Source organism: Nylanderia fulva, unplaced genomic scaffold (genome assembly GCF_048542155.1).
Source record: "Nylanderia fulva isolate GAGA-0341 unplaced genomic scaffold, ASM4854215v1 Scaffold821, whole genome shotgun sequence".
Lineage (NCBI taxonomy): Eukaryota > Metazoa > Arthropoda > Insecta > Hymenoptera > Formicidae > Nylanderia > Nylanderia fulva.
The window spans coordinates 1-19,214 of NW_028190941.1; the positions used below are offsets into that span (position 1 = coordinate 1).

A 19,214-nucleotide genomic window follows, 5' to 3' on the forward strand; every position below is an offset into this window, starting at 1 on the left:
AGATTATGTAAAAATTATACCTTTACAACTTTTTATAGTAAATAATGCGAGGAATCGATTTATATGAGAAAAATTAAGGTAATTCTATTTTGAAAATATAAGTGACCTTTAAATAACCTTGAAAATCGCCGTTTAGGAAAAAGTCTGTGTCAACTTTTTCTTTTCCGAAATCCTGCAACTTTTGTCTAAATTTAATAGAAAATGTATAAAAAATGCTCGACATTAGTACACACACACACACACACACATATGGGTAAATTTATATAAATAGGGTGCTTTAGGAGGAATGATCAGGATTCTAGGATATGATTGTACACATCATTTTAAGCAAAGAAGTTTAGATAAACATGTTTAATAATTGTTCTATTCCGGTCATAAAAATATACAAAAATGAATGATATAATCTCTAAAAACTCACCTTTAAAAAAAGGTTAAAAAAGGCGACCAGTTAAGGGCACGCCATTAACAAAAATTATCCATTGCAAACCCATGTAGAATTCTATCTTATTGCAACCCATGTAGAATCCTATGAAAAATTAATCATTGCAAACCCATGTAGAATCCTAGGCAAAATTAACCATTGCAAACCCATGTAGAATCGTACCCATTGCAAACCTATGTAGAATCCTATGAAAAATTAACCATTGCAAACTCATGTAGAATCCTATGAAAAATTAACCATTGCAAACCCATGTAGAATTGTATTAAAAATTATCCATTGCAAACTTATGTAGAATCCTACATTGCAAACCCATGTACAATAAAATTGTATGAAAAATTATCGATTATAAACCCATGTACAATTGTAACAAAAGTAATGAAATAAAAAAAAAATTGCGCCAAGTGAAAGTAGAAACTTGTACCAGTGGAAAATTAAAATTGCAGACATATATAAGGTCGTATAATGAATCAGTAAAAATTTAAATTTGCAAATGTAGAATCGTACCATAAAAAAACTTATCTTTTAAAAAAAAAGATAAACAAGATGCAAAGTCCATGCGCCATGTGAAAAAGAAATAAAAAAATTTTAGTTAAAAAAACTGTGCGCGCTGCTAAGTTTCAAAATTACAATGCACCTTAAAGTAACATTAATTAATTTAAACACAAAACATATTTTAACTGTAATGAGTTTAAAAGTAACAATTTAATTTTAATATTGTTAGAATATTATTTAGCAGCGCTCCCAGTTTTTTTAACTAAAATTTTTTTATTTCTTTTTCACATGGCGCATGGACTTGGCATCTTGTTTATCTTTTTTTTTTAAAAGATAAGTTTTTTTATGGTACGATTCTTTATTTGCAAATTTAAATTTTTACTGATTCATTATACGACTGTATATATGTCTGCAATTTTAATTTTCCACTGGTACAAGTTTCTACTTTCACTTGGCGCAATTTTTTTTTTATTTTATTACTTTTGTTACGATTGTACATGGGTTTATAATCGATAATTTTTCATACAATTCTATTGTACATGAGTTTGCAATGTAGGATTCTACATAAGTTTGCAATGGATAATTTTTAATACAATTCTACATGGGTTTGCAATGGTTAATTTTTCATAGGATTCTACATGAGTTTGCAATGGTTAATTTTTCATAGGATTCTACATAGGTTTGCAATGGGTAAGATTCTACATGGGTTTGCAATGGTTAATTTTGCCTAGGATTCTACATGGGTTTGCAATGATTAATTTTTCATAGGATTCTACATGGGTTTGCAATAGGATAGGATTCTACATGGGTTTGCAATGTATATCTGTACTTTAAAAAGTAAGTGATATCCTAAAAAAATCATAAAAATGAAAAGGTCAGGCCATGTTCAAAAGAAGGTACTCAAAAATTTAGACGATCTAATAATAAATTATCACGAAAAGTAACTGATATGTTATTCAAGGTGCCAGTTCAAAGTGAACATACGTAAAGTGTATATTAGCTAAATTTAGTAATAATATATTACCATGAAAAGTAACTGTGATATTTTATTAAAGGTGCAAGTTCACATTGAATATACATACATATAAGTAAAACTGATTACAATTTGATTCTAGAAAATAAGTGCGATATGTTATTCTCAGTGCACAAAATATAATAGTCGTTTATAGAGATTTGATTTGAAATTCATACTAGCCCGTACAATGAAAAATAATTGCTCGTAATTCCAGAGTACCAATTTGTTAATGACTCAGAAAAATAACATGGCGGCCCGCTCCCAGTTTTTTTAACTAAAATTTTTTTATTTCTTTTTCACATAGCGCATGGACTTGGCATCTTGTTTATCTTTTTTTTTAAAGATAAGTTTTTTATGGTACGATTCTACATTTGCAAATTTAAATTTTTACTGATTCATTATACGACTCTATATATGTCTGCAATTTTAATTTTCCACTGGTACAAGTTTCTACTTTCCCTTGGCGCAATTTTTTTTTTATTTCATTACTTTTGTTACGATTGTACATGGGTTTATAATCGATAATTTTTCATACAATTCTATTGTACATGAGTTTGCAATGTAGGATTCTACATAAGTTTGCAATGGATAATTTTTAATACAATTCTACATGGGTTTGCAATGGTTAATTTTTCATAGGATTCTACATGAGTTTGCAATGGTTAATTTTTCATAGGATTCCACATAGGTTTGCAATGGGTAAGATTCTACATGGGTTTGCAATGGTTAATTTTGCCTAGGATTCTACATGGGTTTGCAATGATTAATTTTTCATAGGATTCTACATGGGTTTGCAATAGGATAGGATTCTACATGGGTTTGCAATGTATATCTGTACTTTAAAAAGTAAGTGATATCGTAAAAAAATCATAAAAATGAAAAGGTCAGGCCATGTTCAAAAGAAGGTACTCAAAAATTTAAACGATCTAATAATAAATTATCACGAAAAGTAACTGATATGTTATTCAAGGTGCCAGTTCAAAGTGAACATACGTAAAGTGTATATTAGCTAAATAAGTAATAATATATTACCATGAAAAGTAACTGTGATATTTTATTAAAGGTGCAAGTTCACATTGAATATACATACATATAAGTAAAACTGATTACAATTTGATTCTAGAAAATAAGTGCGATATGTTATTCTTAGTGCACAAAATATAATAGTCGTTTATAGAGATTTGATTTGAAATTCATACTAGCCCGTACAATGAAAAATAATTGCTCGTAATTCCAGAGTACCAATTTGTTAATGACTCAGAAAAATAACATGGCGGCCTGCTCTCAAACAACTATGATGTTTCTCGATGTCCATTTAGAAATAGTGTCGAAGCTCTTACAGAATAATTACTACAACATTTGAAGTACGAAAAGTATTACATTAGAAGAAGATTAGATTAGAATAAGGATTCAACGTATTTTTAAAAGCTCTACACACAACGAAGTGAATATACAAAACTATATACAAATACCTTTTTCTTCTGTGTTTCTGAAAAAAATTGTAAGTCAAATGAAACCTTGCACTTTGAGAACCATGTCACTTACTTTTCAGAGTCAAATTGATAAATTTTTTTTGTATAGTTTAATGATATTTATATCTCACTTGTATCTTGAATAATTAATATGTAATTTTTTATTGTATATTACGACAAATAATCAGTAAACTTTTTAAGCGTATAGCTTTATTGTAGTTGACCTGAGAACTGTACATTTATAAATTTTACTTAATATACACCCGTTTCGAGCAACAAGGCAAAGTTTTCTGATCAATAACTTACTCCCTGAAAATACGGTATAACACAAATCGGAAGTTGATACGAAAATTCGAAATTTTACTAAAGAAAGATTGGAGGTTTTTAATTTATACAATTTTCACAACTCTTATTTCAATTATTTATTCTACTCATCGAAAGTTTTTTGAGAGCAGGCCGCCATGTTATTTTTCTGAGTCATTAACAAATTGGTACTCTGGAATTACGAGCAATTATTTTTTATTGTACGGGCTAGTATGAATTTCAAATCAAATCTCTATAAACGACTATTATATTTTGTGCACTAAGAATAACATATCGCACTTAATGTGATAAATATAAGGCCAACTTATCGAGCTGAATATTCGAGATGTTCAGTCAACTACCATTTATTACATGTATAAATTATAAAACTACAGTCATTATATTAAAACTAACGCAAATTACAATCATTCTATAAACGTTTCGACCGCACGCGGTCTTCTTCAGTATAATTATTGAAATATAAATTCTTACAATTCACATAATATCGAAATTTAATTATAGTTATTCAGAATCAAGAGTTTTTGAGTAATTAACGCGTGTTTCAATCCGTCCTGTCCAACAATGTTCGCCTCGATATGATCCCTGATTTTGTTCAGATCTCGGATAGTTTCATCGTTAATATGCGAGAAATTAACCCGTTCCGTAGGCGCTGCGATTTATAAAAAATTACCGATCAACGCATGTCCAAATTATAATATGTATCCCCTACAATTGGTAGTATGCTTACCTATCATCGTTCTTCTTGATAATTTTGCTACTTATTAACAGTTATTAAGGATGACACATAACAAACCAACAATACAGAAAGACAGCTCATTTTAAACTCTACTTGATCGGAGAGCGTGCGTGTTTATATATGATCTAATATCTATGTTTTACTCGTTAATGTCCTATTTGTCCTATTATTATTTCTTGTTCGCTAATATATCCAAAATATCAAAATACGACTCGCTAAGTAACTCAGTATCTTTGTTTAAATTTAGTCCATTTTAATTACTCAAAAACTCTTGATTCTGAATAACTATAATTAAATTTCGATATTATGTGAATTGTAAGAATTTATATTTCAATAATTATACTGAAGAAGACCGCGTGCGGTCGAAACGTTTATAGAATGATTGTAATTTGCGTTAGTTTTAATATAATGACTGTAGTTTTATAATTTATACATGTAATAAATGGTAGTTGACTGAACATCTCGAATATTCAGCTCGATAAGTTGGCCTTATATTTATCACTTTGTTTTCAATATACGAGCGACAATTGTATTAATTTATATCGCACTTATTTTCTAGAATCAAATTGTAATCAGTTTTACTTATATGTATGTATATTTAATGTGAACTTGCACCTTGAATAAAATATTATAGTTACTTTTCATGGTAATATATTATTACTAAATTTAGATAATATACACTTTACGTATGTTTACTTTAAACTGGCACCTTGAATAACATATCAGTTACTTTTCGTGATAATTTATTATTAGATCGTGTAAATTTTTGAGTACTTTCTTTTGAACATGGCCTGACCTTTTCATTTTTATGATTTTTTTAGGATAATATTGTCGCGAGATTGTTAAAAGTTATTAAATATTGTTATAATTAATGAAAATTTGATAGATCGATTCCGTCATACCGACACCTTGGCATATTTATATATTATATTCATCTGTATCTCTAGCCTAAATGTTAATGTCCGTCATATAATTATATTTTCAATTTATATTTATTACATGTACAATTGTTAGTTCTAAGTGTTTGAAATATATATATATGTCTACTTATGTCAACCTGTGTAAGTCTCTCTGTATACCTCTCTCTCAACCATAGACTAAAAATCATATAGATCCGCGACTCACTGCCGAATTTCGAAGAGATACCTTAAGTCCCGTTTTCATTGATACCGCGGCGCATTTACATGCGCCTAGCGCCCAACTTTATCGTGAGTTACCGAAAGTACCAAAGTACGAGTAGTTCAACTCTTTTGTTACCGATTTTTTAACGTTAACTATTAAAATATTTAAATTAAACGCTTCCCTGTCCGAACTTGGCGTTTCGGAGCAGGAAAAAGACGTTGCAAATTTTTTTTTGGCGCCCAACGTGGGGCAACGCTAAGAGAGTATTAGGAGAGAGAGAGAGAGAAAGTATTACAAGATAAGATAAGCGGCGTTTTTGAGCGATATCTAAGTTTTCATAAACAAGATAAGCGGCGTCTTTGAGCGATATCTAAGGTTTCATAAACAAGATAAGATAAGCTTGAGCGATATCTAAGTTTTCGTAGAAAATCCAAGATAAGATAAGCGGCGTCTTTGTAAGGTATCAAAGTTTGCCGATAAGATAAGCTAAGTTTTCGAATCCAAGATAAGCGGCGTCTTTGTAAGGTATCAAAGTTTACAGATAAGATAAATTCTACGAAGGGCTGCCGCAAAATCCAAGCTTGGATCGAGCGCCGACAAATAGATATGTATTACCTCAAGATAAGATAAAAATTCTGCGAATGGCTGCCGCATGGATCGAGCGCCGACAATCAAGCGGGTTGATACGTATATTTCTAAGAAATATCAGCGGGGGTGAACGCAGGCTTCACAGGTTGCGACATGTCTTCGCTGGTTGTGACGTGTCTTGCGACGGGGTGAAATGGAATGGCGGCTTTATCTATGAATTTCTAAGAATTATCAGCGATATCTAAGTTTTCGAATCCAAGATAAGATAGCGCAAATATTTCTCGCGAATTAACAATTGCATTATACGTTAAAGAACAAAGGGATGATCGGGATATATAATGAGGACCGATGCAGCTGCCGGGTCATAGTACCACTGGCGAGCGCACGCTCTCTTCATTCGGGGTGCAGAATGTTTGTAATACTATCAAGTGCTTCCGATATTCTCAGTTTAAGTGCCGAACAGTTACAATATATTCCGAAGATTGTTTTACTGCAAAAGTGCGGATATTTCGTAAAACATTTTGCAGCGAATGTCAGCGAAAATAGGCTAAGGTTACAAGCGTAATACAGTGCGAATAAGTGCCAGACATAAAAAATGGAGAACGCGGTAAAAGATCATTCGAGGTGTTTTGAGAATGTTGAGAGATGGTATAGACATCTCGATGAATGCTATTATGATAAAAAAAAAGATGACCCGTTTCATTTTAAACGTGAAGCGGTGACTTCGGTTGTGCAATTCGTAAGAAATCGCGAACTTGGTGTGCAAAAACCGCATACAAGAGATGTTGCCTATTTCCTGGAAATGCACGAAGACATTTTAAGAGTGACTGGTGGGTTATTCAAATGCACCAGATCGTCTAAACGACACAAGCGAGTCGCATGTTATCAGCGTCGCTACAAAAATTGTGCAGAATATTTTACTGTGGACAACCTTTATTTTGCCGACATGGATATGCCTTCACCATCGGTGTCATGCAAAACACAATCATCTGATTATAATTTGGACCAAGAAATAGAGGAGTCAGATAGGAGAGAACCAAGGCCATCACCATCGTCGTCATCATCATCATCATCATCGTCAGATTACTTGTTGCAACCTATTTATTTGTCTGATTAAATAGGTGTACAACATATGTGAAGAGTATGTCAACGTTTCTGAGAGTAGATATGTATTTGACTTCGCGGAAGGTGTAAACATGTCGATAGTCAACAGCCGCTATTTTTGTTTCGGTGAAAATCATCTTTCGGAGATAATAGCAAATCTTTCGGAGATAATTGCATCATACGTTGAAGAACAAAGGGATGATCGGGGTATATAATGAGGACCGATGCCACTGCCGGGTCATAGTACGGTGACATTTGCGAGCATAGTAGTGAGCGAGTGAATAGTTTTTGCAATAAAAATGGAGAACGCAGCGCGTAAGAGTGAGAGCGACAATGAGATGATCACGATCTCAGACGATGAGATGGAGATGATCACAATCTCAGACGACGAGATTGAGATAATAACAATCTCCGACGACAGCGACAGCGACAGCGATGTGGCAATGTACGACCCCGACTATGACAGGGATGTGAATATCGTACTAGACGATATTGAGGAGATGGAGGTCGATATCGTACCCATCGTCGATGAAGATCAAGAAGAGGATGATGATGATGATAATGATGATGATGATGATGATGATGATGATGATGATAAAGAAGAAGAAGAAGAAGATTTGCACGACGATGGGTACGATAGCGAAAACGCTGTTCGGGAGTCGTGCCACTCGCACATGTTTGACATACGAGCAGTTGCATCCCTCGACGAACACACGAGGGTATGCACTGTAACGTCGTATGTCATGCCATACGTCGCACTATGGGGGTCAGTGCGAATCTGTATGCCCTGTTTTATGAGAAACAGGGGCAGATTCATCTCGATCACGACCATCGAGAGCCACACGACATCGCGTTATGTTGACGCACCACAACTGCGTTGCACCGATTGCCAGGGGAGATTATACGTATTCTACCTGGCCAACGCATGTCCCACCTGTCAAGGACGTGAGTATATATATAAGTCAAAAAAATGGCTATATTTTTAATTTAATATATTTCTATGCACAGATGCCGAGTCTGATGACAGCGATGGGTGATGCGACCCCCTCTCTCGCAGTCGTCGAATCCATGCAACGCGCTGGCTCTCTCTCTCTCACGTCGGCTCTCTTTGTTCACTCTCGCCGTCACCGTACATAAGAATTATTTTAAATTTTTTATATTTTTTATATTTTTATATTTTTATATTTCTTTATATTTTATATTTTATATTTTATATTTTATATTTTATATTTTATATTTTATATTTTATATTTTTTATTTTTATATTGTTTTATATTTTTTATTTTTATATTGTTTTATATTTTACTTATATTATTTTTTTATTTTTTATTTACACACACAGTAGAGAGGGTTTGGAGTCGGTAAATACCACGGAAGTGACGAACCGTAGGGTCCTTATCTCTACTGTAACACATGTACAAGTACACACGCACACACACACACACACGCACATACACATACATATGAGGTGTAAATCCGACCGGCAACCTCCACGTGGTACACCTCGGGTAATGCCAATGCCGGCGGTAATGTAATAATTAAGAATAAAAATATATATTTTATTAATATACAAAACCTTTATTAATTTAAAACTGTTTCCCTCCCTCGATATCCTTATAAAAAATATGTATAAAAAATAATAAAAAAAAAATGTACAAAAAATATGTATAAAAAAAAATGTACAAAAATATGTACAAAAAATAATGTACAAAAATTATAAAAAAAAAAAAAAAATGTACAAGAAATATGTATAAAAAAAATGAAAAAAAAATGAAAAAAAATGTACAAAAAATAATTTAAAAAATAATGAAAAAAATAATGTACAAAAAAATAAAAAAAAAAAATGTACAAAAAATATGTATAAAAAAATAATGAAAAAAAATGAAAAAAAATAACGAATAAAAAAAAATATTGAATAAAATATATATTTTATTAAATTAAAAAAAAATGTTTCCCCTCCTCTCCTTCGCATCCCTCTCCCGCCGAATCTCTCTCGACGCGAGCCACCGACTCTCTCGCCACGAACCGTCGACTCTCTCGCCACAGCATCGCTCTCGCCGCTGAATCCCGAGCTGCGCGTTGCCTCTCTCTCGCTCCGACGGAAGAGCGCGTATACCGCCGCGCGCTGCGTCTTCTCTCTCAAATGCGTGCGTCTCTCTTACTCTCGCGCGCTGCGTCTTCTCTCTCGAATGCGTGCGTCTCTCTTACTCTCGCGCGCTGCGTCTTCTCTCTCAAATGCGTGCGTCTTCTGTCTCTTAATGTCGCGTGCGCCTCGTAAGATAAAATTATCGATTCTGCCGCCGCATGGATGCGGCCCGTCTTATCTCGTAAGATAATAATATCGATTTTTTCTCGCTGAAAGCAGGCTTCAATGTCCTTGACACGATAATTATCTCTCGCAAAGTATGTAACGGGTGGCGCGCAAATAAAGTATACCATGATATATACATATAAGTATTTATTTGTCTTATATTTAATACATAATTATATATAAAGTTTTATTACATATTAAAAACTAAAGCCACCAGCTCGCAATCGACAAGTTGGTGCATGTCGAAGGCGTTGCTAGCGCGTATCGCATTCGACAATTCTCTCGCATTCGTTACAGTGGATATTGGCAATATTGGAGAATTGCGTATGTTTGATATCGACCGTTGCGATGAGCCTCGTCAATCGATCGAACATTATTTCGATGCATGAATCGAGCTCGAACATACGACGTAACGTCGATTCGACCATCATCATGCGCACGTCCGCCGATTCGAGACTTATGAGCTTGTTGTCGTTTATCTTGTGAAAACGTACTGTTAGCGGCTCGACACTTATGAAATTATACACATCGTTGCTGGGAGAGTCATTGTTCAGATAATTGTGAATAGCGTGACGTTGCTCGTAGAGTCCTTTCCACGTTTCGAGAGATAGTATTAGCTGTTTTCCTCGATGATCTCCTATGGCGATCTCCACGTAACTCGGCGGATCCACTCTGATGCCGATTTCGAGGAATTTGAATTCCGTGGCCGTCAATGCGTATCGTTTTCCAAGTATACGAACCACACGAGACTCCAGCGAAACGCTGTAAAAATTAGATAAAAATTATAACTCGTAAAAAATCGTAATTTGATAAAAAAATAGCTATCCATGAATTCATTAAGGACATAGAAAGTAATTCTAATAACATAATTAATCTCACGAAAATAAGGAATATTGCCATTCCACAGTTCTCTGTTTTTTTAAATAATAATACCAAAACAAACATGATACATGACAAACTTACTTTTATGTATAAAAAAAACTATAAAATTCTGTCAACAAAATCCGAATATTATTTTCACAAAAGCAGACAAGGAAAACACGACCGTAGCGATGACCAAAGAATTTTATGTATGTAAAGTTAAGGAATAATTAAAAGACAAATGTAATTACACAATAATTAAAAACAATCCAATAGTAAAAATAGAAAAAGATCTAAATAAGAATTTAAAACAATGGTTGAAAAATGATTAGATCACTAAAAAAGAATATTATTTTGTAAGTTCTAGTGATTCACTGCTTCCCAAAGCATACGGCTTGCCTAAAATTCATAAAGAAAATGTTCCACTCAGATTAATAGTTTCATCAGTTAACACAGCATTACACCATTTAGCTACACATTTACACAATATTTTAATGATAAGTTTACCTAAAACAAATAGTCATGTGAATAATAGTTTTGAATTATGTAACACATTATCTAATCTTAAATTAAACAACAATGAAATAATTGTATCATTGGATGTAATATCGTTGTTCACGAATGTACCTCTGGACCTTGCAATAGACAGTATAAATAACAGGTGGCATTATATTGAAAACCACACATTAATTGGCAAAAATGAATTTGTTAATGCTATTATATTTATTTTAACTTCAACTTTCTTTACATTTAATAATACTATTTATAAACAAATTTATGGAACCCCTATGAGATCTCCAATCATAGCAGATATTGTTATGCAAGATTTAAAAATTACGATACTTGATAAAATTAATGCAAATGTAAGATTTTACTATCGCTATGACATTTTAGTTTGCATGCCGGAGGATCAGGTCTCATATTTAGTTGAAAAATTTAATGATTATCACGATAGACTAAAATTTACAATAGAACGAGAGGACAACCGTTGCATAAGTTTTTTGAACATTTCACTCAAAATTATAAATAACATAATTCACATTGATTGGTTTCAGAAAAAAACATTTTCGGGTAGAACACTTTCATATTATTCAAATCATCCTATGTATCATAATAAAAGTGTCATATATAATCTAGTCGACCGATCATTACTATTATCACATTCTATTTTTCACAGTAAAAATTTAACATTAATTATAGAGATTTTATTAAGTAATAGTTATCCTCTCGATCTCATTTTCTTAGAAATTAATAGAAGACTGAAGTTTCTCATAGTTAATAGATTAAACACCGAAATGACTCATAATACGAATAACAATGACATAAATAATGACAACAATAAAAAATTTATAGCGATACCATACATTGAAAGAATCTCGGAATTAGTAGCATCAGAGTTAAAGAAATCTAATATAACAGTAAAATACAGAAGTTTGAAAAAATTAAATAGAGTCATAAAAACACAAAAAGACAGAGATAATCGTCAGAATAATTCGGGTGTCATATATAAAATATCGTGCAATAATTGTGATGCTACATATGTAGGGCAAACTAAAAGACAATTAGGCACAAGAGTAAATGAACATAAAAATAATATCAGATTGGATTCTGCAAGACACTCGGTGATTTCTGATCATATTGTAAAGTTTACACATACTTTTAATTGAAACAACACAAAAATCTTGGATCACGAAAGGAATTATTATAAAAGGTTGATATCGGAAATGATATACATTAAAGAAGAAAAAAAACAGTATCAACTTAAAAAAAGACACCGAGCGTTTTGACGGTTCGTATTTTGATGTTTTAAAAAAATTGTCTATGTCATCTTAGCATGGCGATATATATACAGCGTTCTGACATTGTAATTTACAGATATTGAGTTTGTTTCTTATAAAGTATACATTGTTTATAATGTTTTTCAACAAGAAATATTTTAAAGAATTTTTATCGTCTCGACATAGATGTAAGTGATCACTATTTATTTAAAAATCAAATATTTAATATTCAGGCTAACACATTAATTATTTCACAGCTTATTACATATCATTATTACATCATGGATTACAAAATTAGACGTTTATTTAAAAAGAACTACAGAAATTTGATGTTCGGGATTAGGCTCTTTAACGACTAATTCGAACGATCAGCCGTAATTCAAGCCAACAATTATAAGGTGTTCAAAATTGAGAAGAAAATTAATAATTGTTTAAGTCTATAATTTCAGTCTAAAAATCGATATTTTCTTACATGAATATGCGAAAAAAAACCGCGGAAAAAAGGGCTCGTCCGATATAAACAAGTAGGCGATAAATCAGGATTATCCTAACAAGCTGTCAATAATAACAACATTGCTCAACCGAAAGCAACGATTACCGCATTGATTATCGATGTAATAGACATGCGCCGTTCGATCACGTGGCTTCCGAAAGCCAATCGATCCCGCTATCGAGCGTTTCGCGCATGTCAGGTGCGTGCTTGTTTCGCGCAAATTACGGGGCGGCCAATAAAGACAGGCGCCCTCACGTCACCTTCGAACATTTTTAAACAAACGAAATTAATTGGTGAAGCAAAAATTAGTGGGGCTTCAGTATCGCACCGATAAAAGAAGCGCCCACCAAAATTGCGGGGCTAGTCTCTCGAATCTTAGTACGTACAACCGCTGTCAAACCGCTTAGAAATTACCGCAATTATTAACCGCACACACACTTTGAAATCGATCTCGGCTTATCTACTGGAACTTTTGTAAAATTACTGTATCGTCTAAACTGTGTTAAAGTAAACTCTGTGTTATTTTTTAAAGGGTGATCAATTCTTTTCGGCCTTCAAATACGCGCTCTCCTTCACGCGTACGCGCAAACATATTTTTGGTCCTTCGAGCCGGATTATCAGTTCGTCGCGCCGGCACGTTCTTGAAGACGAGAGTGAAGTGCCTGAAAAAGAAATACAGTGGGTGTCACATCATGGATGCCGCTATATTATTAGATAGCGTGAGATCCAAGTTCGAATCTCACGCTCTGTCGAATACCTGAAGAAGATGGGCGCTCCTAACATCACATCCAGTGCCATCACTACCCGCATCAGACTTCTCGATCAAGCCTGGGATAAGTTCGTAATCCAGCACGATCAGCTGCGCATTGCCCTGAAAGATAAGTTTAGGGAAAGTGATTACGTTACTTCAGGACTCCATGATTTGATTGAAAATACGTACGTACAGCAAAGGAGCATCCTGGACGGCTACGCTGAACGCATTCGGTCAGCCTCGGAGACAGTCAAGTTAAACGAAGCCGCTCCTCGAACCGCATTACCTCGGGTCAGGATTCCGCAGTTTTCGGGAGCTTACTCCGAGTGGCCAACCTTCCGAGATCTCTTCCTGTCTGTCGTCGGTGATAACGCCACCATCTCTAATATTGAACGCCTGCATCATCTTCGGTCGAGTTTGAACGGACAGGCTGAAAAATTGATAAGCTCATTACCGGTGACAGGAGACAACTACGAACGTGCATGGACAATACTGTGCAAACACTATGAAAACGAGAGAGAACTCATCCGATGCAACTTCGCCGCATTCATCGCCGTGCCGAGAATGAAGAACGGAACCGCTGAAGAACTGCATCGCATCCATAACGCTGCCGTCACAGTCGTCAACGCACAGAAAAGTATAGGTCGTCCCATTGAATCTCACGGAATGGACCTCCTAAACTATCTGATCGTCGAACAATTCGACGCACACACTCGGATGGAATGGGAGAATTCCATATCCGACTCCAACAAGTTACCACAGCACGAAACACTTTTGGACTTCATGACGCGACGGATGTTCACACTTAACGCCGTGCATCCGAAGACTCTCAAGAAGAACTTCGGAGAGTCTTCACGAACGGCAAAGACACATGTTGCGAAGCACGGAACTGACCTTCCACAATGCGCACTGTGCCATGAAAAGCACCATCTGATGACGTGTCGCGAATTCGAGACGAAATTCGCTGCAGATCGAAAGGCCTTCGTTGAGACACAGACTGTGTTTCAACTGCCTCGGAAATCACTATCTCACAAAATGTCAGTCGAAGAAGAACTGCTACACATGCAAGGCACGTCATCACACTTCACTGCACGACGCATACAACACGGTCACCGCACATACACCAGAAGCCACTTCACTCGCCGCACTGCACAAAGCCAAGGAACAGAAGGCTGTGCTTCTCGCCACTGCTCGGGTGAACATAGCCGATCGCCATGGAGCACCGCACGACGTCCGAGCACTGATCGACCAGGGATCAAAGGTGTCGATCGTTTCTGAAGCACTGGTGCAACGATTGAACCTGCCTCGATCACGCACCGACATGGCCATCTTTGGGATCGGAGGCGCACGACCAGGGTCAACGCGTGGCAAGGTCACGCTGCACCTCACTTCGGACATCACGAACGCCCGGCTCTCTGTGATAGCGTTTATATTGCCACGCCTATCACTTCTTTAAGGCTCCACGTCCAGCACACTACAAGATTGGTCGCATATTCGAGGACTTCAACTGGCGGATCCTCAATTTCACAAGAACGATCCAGCCGAGCTACTCCTGGGAGCGGAGGCGTGCTCCTTAATTCTTGAAGAGGGTCTACGCAAGGGTGGACCTCAGATGCCAATTGCGCAGAAGATATCACTAGGATGGATACTCTCTGGAGGCTCCGACGTCGCATCCGCAGAAGAGCACCGTCGCACATTCCAGTGCACTGCCGATCACGAGCTACTCGAGCTGGTGCAACAGTTTTGGGAACAGAAACGGGAGACCAACGCAGTCACGACACTCTCCGTCGAAGAGCAGCAATGCGAGGAATTCTTCGTGCACACGCACACTCGCACCCCTTCAGGACGATATGTGGTAAAGCTGCCATTCTCCTCACCAATCACTGCACTCCGCGAAACCCGCAAACCAGCTGAGCGGCTTTTTACAACGATGGAGAGGCGATGCGTCCAGGACCGTCGATTCGGCAACCTGTTTCGCAACTTTATGAAAGAATACGAAGACCTAAAACATATGACGCTGGTGACATGCTCCACAACTAGCAATCAGTCAACGTACTTACCACATCATGGAGTACTCAAGGAGTCCAGTGCCACGACGAAGCTGAGGGTCGTGTTCAATGGATCGCAGCGAACGCGAACAGGAGACTCATTAAATGCACATCTCATGACTGGAGCAAATCTTCTGCCAGCTCTTCCTAACGTACTCCTTCGATGGCGTCAACACCAGTATGTCTTCGTTGCTGATATAGAAAAAATGTATCGGCAAATACTCGTGCATCCGGATGACTGCAAATTCCAAACGATCCTGTGGCGTCATTCAACTGATGATGAAGTGCGAGAGTACCAGCTGAGAACGGTCACCTACGGTCTGGCGTGTGCTCCGTTTCTCGCCATACGGACACTCCGTCAGCTCGCAACAGACGAAGAAGAGCAGTTTCCTCGTGGCGCCGTGGATCTGCGTCGAGACTGTTACGTCGACGATGTGGTCACCGGCTCAAATACGCTGAACGATGCGATCGCACTCTAGACGAAAATTCGCAACCTCTGCTTGGCGGGCGGATTTCCGTTGAAGAAGTAGGCAGCCAACGACGAGAGGATCCTGACTGGAGTACCAAGCGATCATCTTTTGCAGCAATTACCGCCAGCCTGGGAAGGAGAGAGCCACGCCACGCTAGGACTTCCGCTGGCACCCGCAACACGACCAGTTCTCCTTCGTGTTTCATCCGCACGCTGCCATCAATCACACGAAAAGAACGGTTTTATCCAAAACCGCACGGCTCTTCGATCCAATAGGGTGGCTCGCTCCAGTCGTGATTCGAGCAAAAATTCTCATTCAATCCACGTGGCTGCAAGGATTGGACTGGGACACCCCGCTGCCGCCATCCGAAGCTCGAGAGTGGCAACGTCTTCTAGAAGAACTCCATCTTCTAGATCAGTTGCAAATAAAACGCTGGCTCGGGACCAGAGCAGATAAGACCACTCTGCAGCTTCATGACTTCGCCGACGCATCCGAACGAGGATATGCCGCCGCAGTATACATCCGCATCACTGAAAGGAACGAAACGTCAATAAGGTTATTGATGGCCAAAAGCAAGGTAGCACCCGTCAAACAAGTGACCTTGCCGAGGCTGGAGTTGTGCGCCGCCACGCTACTCACCAATTTGATGCGACATGTCAAACAAACGCTCGACCTGGCAACATCCGACACATACTTATGGTCTGATTCAACAGTGACCCTCCAGTGGATTCGCGGTCACTCTTCACGCTGGAAGACTTTCGTCGCCAATCGAGTCGCTCACATCCAGACGCAGCTGCCTAATGCACAATGGAGACACGTAGCTGGTCACGACAACCCTGCGGACTGTGCATCAAGGGGTATTAATCCAAGCAAACTGATCAATCACGCTCTATGGTGGACAGGACCTACCTGGTTATCACAGAACGAATCGGCCTGGCCAAACTCCGAGATGGAGATCCGAGGAGACGACGTGCCAGAAAGGAAAGCCACGAGCTTGATGACTGTGAACCGGGTCATCATCGAGCCAGAAATCCTGCTCCGCTTCTTATCACTGCATCGCCTGCTACGGATATCTGCATGGTGCCGTCGCTGGCTGCGCGCTTCCGAGCCGACTCACACTGCTGGATTAACGTTGAGTCCGGAGGAACTTGACATGGCACTCTTTCGTTGGCTTCGAGAAGTGCAGACACTGCATTTCACGGACGAGATCATCGCAGTCGCAGCTGGACGCTCCGTCGCACCAAGCAGCACATTAGCCAAGCTGACTTCGTTCCTCGACGACCATGGTGTTCTGAGAGTGGGAGGTCGGCTTAAGAACGCCCTGCTGACACAGGATAAGAGGCATTCGATGATCATTCCAACCTCGTCGTGGCTGACTCGTCTGCTGGTGGAATCCTGTCACCGTCGGACGCTGCATGGAGGAGTGCAACTCACCCTGGGGCTGCTTCGACTGCGTTTCTGGATTCCACGAGGACGCACAGTCGTAAAACAACAACTACATCGTTGCGTCACCTGCACAAGATGGCGAGCAACGACGCTTCAGCCACCGATGGGTAATCTACCCCGCGATCGGGTCACTCCGACTCGACCATTTCTGCGCACTGGAGTGGACTATGCAGGACCCATCCTCATCCGGACGAGCAAGGGACGAGGACACCGCGCCTATAAGGGCTATATCGCAGTATTCATATGTTTTTGGTCCAGAGTCATCCACCTCGAACTTGTCTCGGATTACTCTTCAGAGGCCTTCATCGCCGCTTTACGTCGCTTTGTCTCACGTCGAGGTCTCTGTACGGACATATATAGCGACTGTGGAACGACCTTCATCGGGGCTGACCGCACTTTACGTGAGCTCTTTGTCACTGCATCCACAGAGGGTCGTGGAATTGCACGCGTAGCTGCTGAACACGGCATACGGTGGCACTTTAATCCACCAGCAGCTCCGCACTTCGGCGGATTGTGGGAAGCAGCCGTCAAATCCGCTAAGTATCACTTACGGAGGGTGTTAGGTGAAACCACCCTCACCTTTGAGGAACTGACCACACTCCTCACACAAATTGAGGCCTGTTTAAATTCTCGTCCATTACAGGCACTCTCTGACGATCCAGACGATGTTACAGCACTGACTCCGGGCCACTTCCTGATCGGCGCGCCGCTTCTCGCCATCCCGGAGCCAGTACAGGAGGACAACCGTGGATCCGCAGCATCACGATGGCATCATCTCCAGGCAATGCGCGACCACTTTTGGCGGAGATGGGGAGAATACATCCATGGACTCACCTCACGACCTAAATGGCTGAAGGTCGAGACAACACCTCGCATCGGAGCACTCTGCCTTGTGCGCTCCGAGATTTCGCCTCCAAACCGGTGGCCTCTCGCCCGGATCACAAAACTGCATCCCGGCGACGACGGGATCGTACGCGTGGTCACCGTTCGAACCGCGACCTCCGAGCTCGTGCGTCCGCTTGTAAAAATTGTCTTACTTTCCGACTTCGCAACGGACGTAACGACACGCAACGCATAGACAGAAATGCACGACGCGTCACATCACTCACACATCTTTGCTCACGTTCATTCGCTATGCACTTGATTACACATCACATACGCACTGTAACCACTTTTTACATTCACGCACATTATTTCACATCGAAAACGCGTTTCACTATTTTCAGCTGATCGCACCACGCTGTCAACACGTGTTCATCGTTTCAGCTGATCGAGCGACATTCCACGCGATAATCACGTGTATCTCGCCGCGCCGGCGCGCGCCTACCCCACTATCAATCGCTATCGAGAATTCATAGCGACTTATTGTCAGCGGGTGACAAGGCGGGCGGAATGTTCAAAATTGAGAAGAAAATTAATAATTGTTTAAGTCTATAATTTCAGTCTAAAAATCGATATTTTCTTACATGAATATGCGAAAAAAAAACCGCGGAAAAAAGGGCTCGTCCGATATAAACAAGTAGGCGATAAATCAGGATTATCCTAACAAGCTGTCAATAATAACAACATTGCTCAACCGAAAGCAACGATTACCGCATTGATTATCGATGTAATAGACATGCGCCGTTCGATCACGTGGCTTCCGAAAGCCAATCGATCCCGCTATCGAGCGTTTCGCGCATGTCAGGTGCGTGCTTGTTTCGCGCAAATTACGGGGCGGCCAATAAAGACAGGCGCCCTCGCGTCACCTTCGAACATTTT

At 38.8% G+C, this 19,214-nt stretch overlaps 2 protein-coding genes across 2 annotated transcripts; one reads left to right on the forward strand and one right to left on the reverse strand.

Moving 5' to 3' along the window:
- Window positions 1-9,738: 9,738 nt before the first annotated feature.
- Window positions 9,739-18,738, reverse strand: LOC146719896 (uncharacterized). The gene is made up of 4 exons (XM_085489416.1): window positions 16,917-18,738; window positions 16,647-16,850; window positions 15,550-16,537; window positions 9,739-10,368 (listed from the first exon to the last, which is right to left on the reverse strand). Exons 3-4 carry the CDS (start codon window positions 15,555-15,557, stop codon window positions 9,861-9,863), a joined length of 516 nt encoding a protein of 171 aa, XP_085345542.1. The 5' UTR covers window positions 15,558-16,537; window positions 16,647-16,850; window positions 16,917-18,738; the 3' UTR covers window positions 9,739-9,860.
- Window positions 16,570-18,531, forward strand: LOC114928877 (uncharacterized). Its single transcript, XM_029300250.2, has one exon. The coding sequence runs from the start codon at window positions 16,570-16,572 to the stop codon at window positions 18,529-18,531; it is 1,962 nt and encodes a 653-aa protein (XP_029156083.2).
- Window positions 18,739-19,214: the final 476 nt, after the last annotated feature.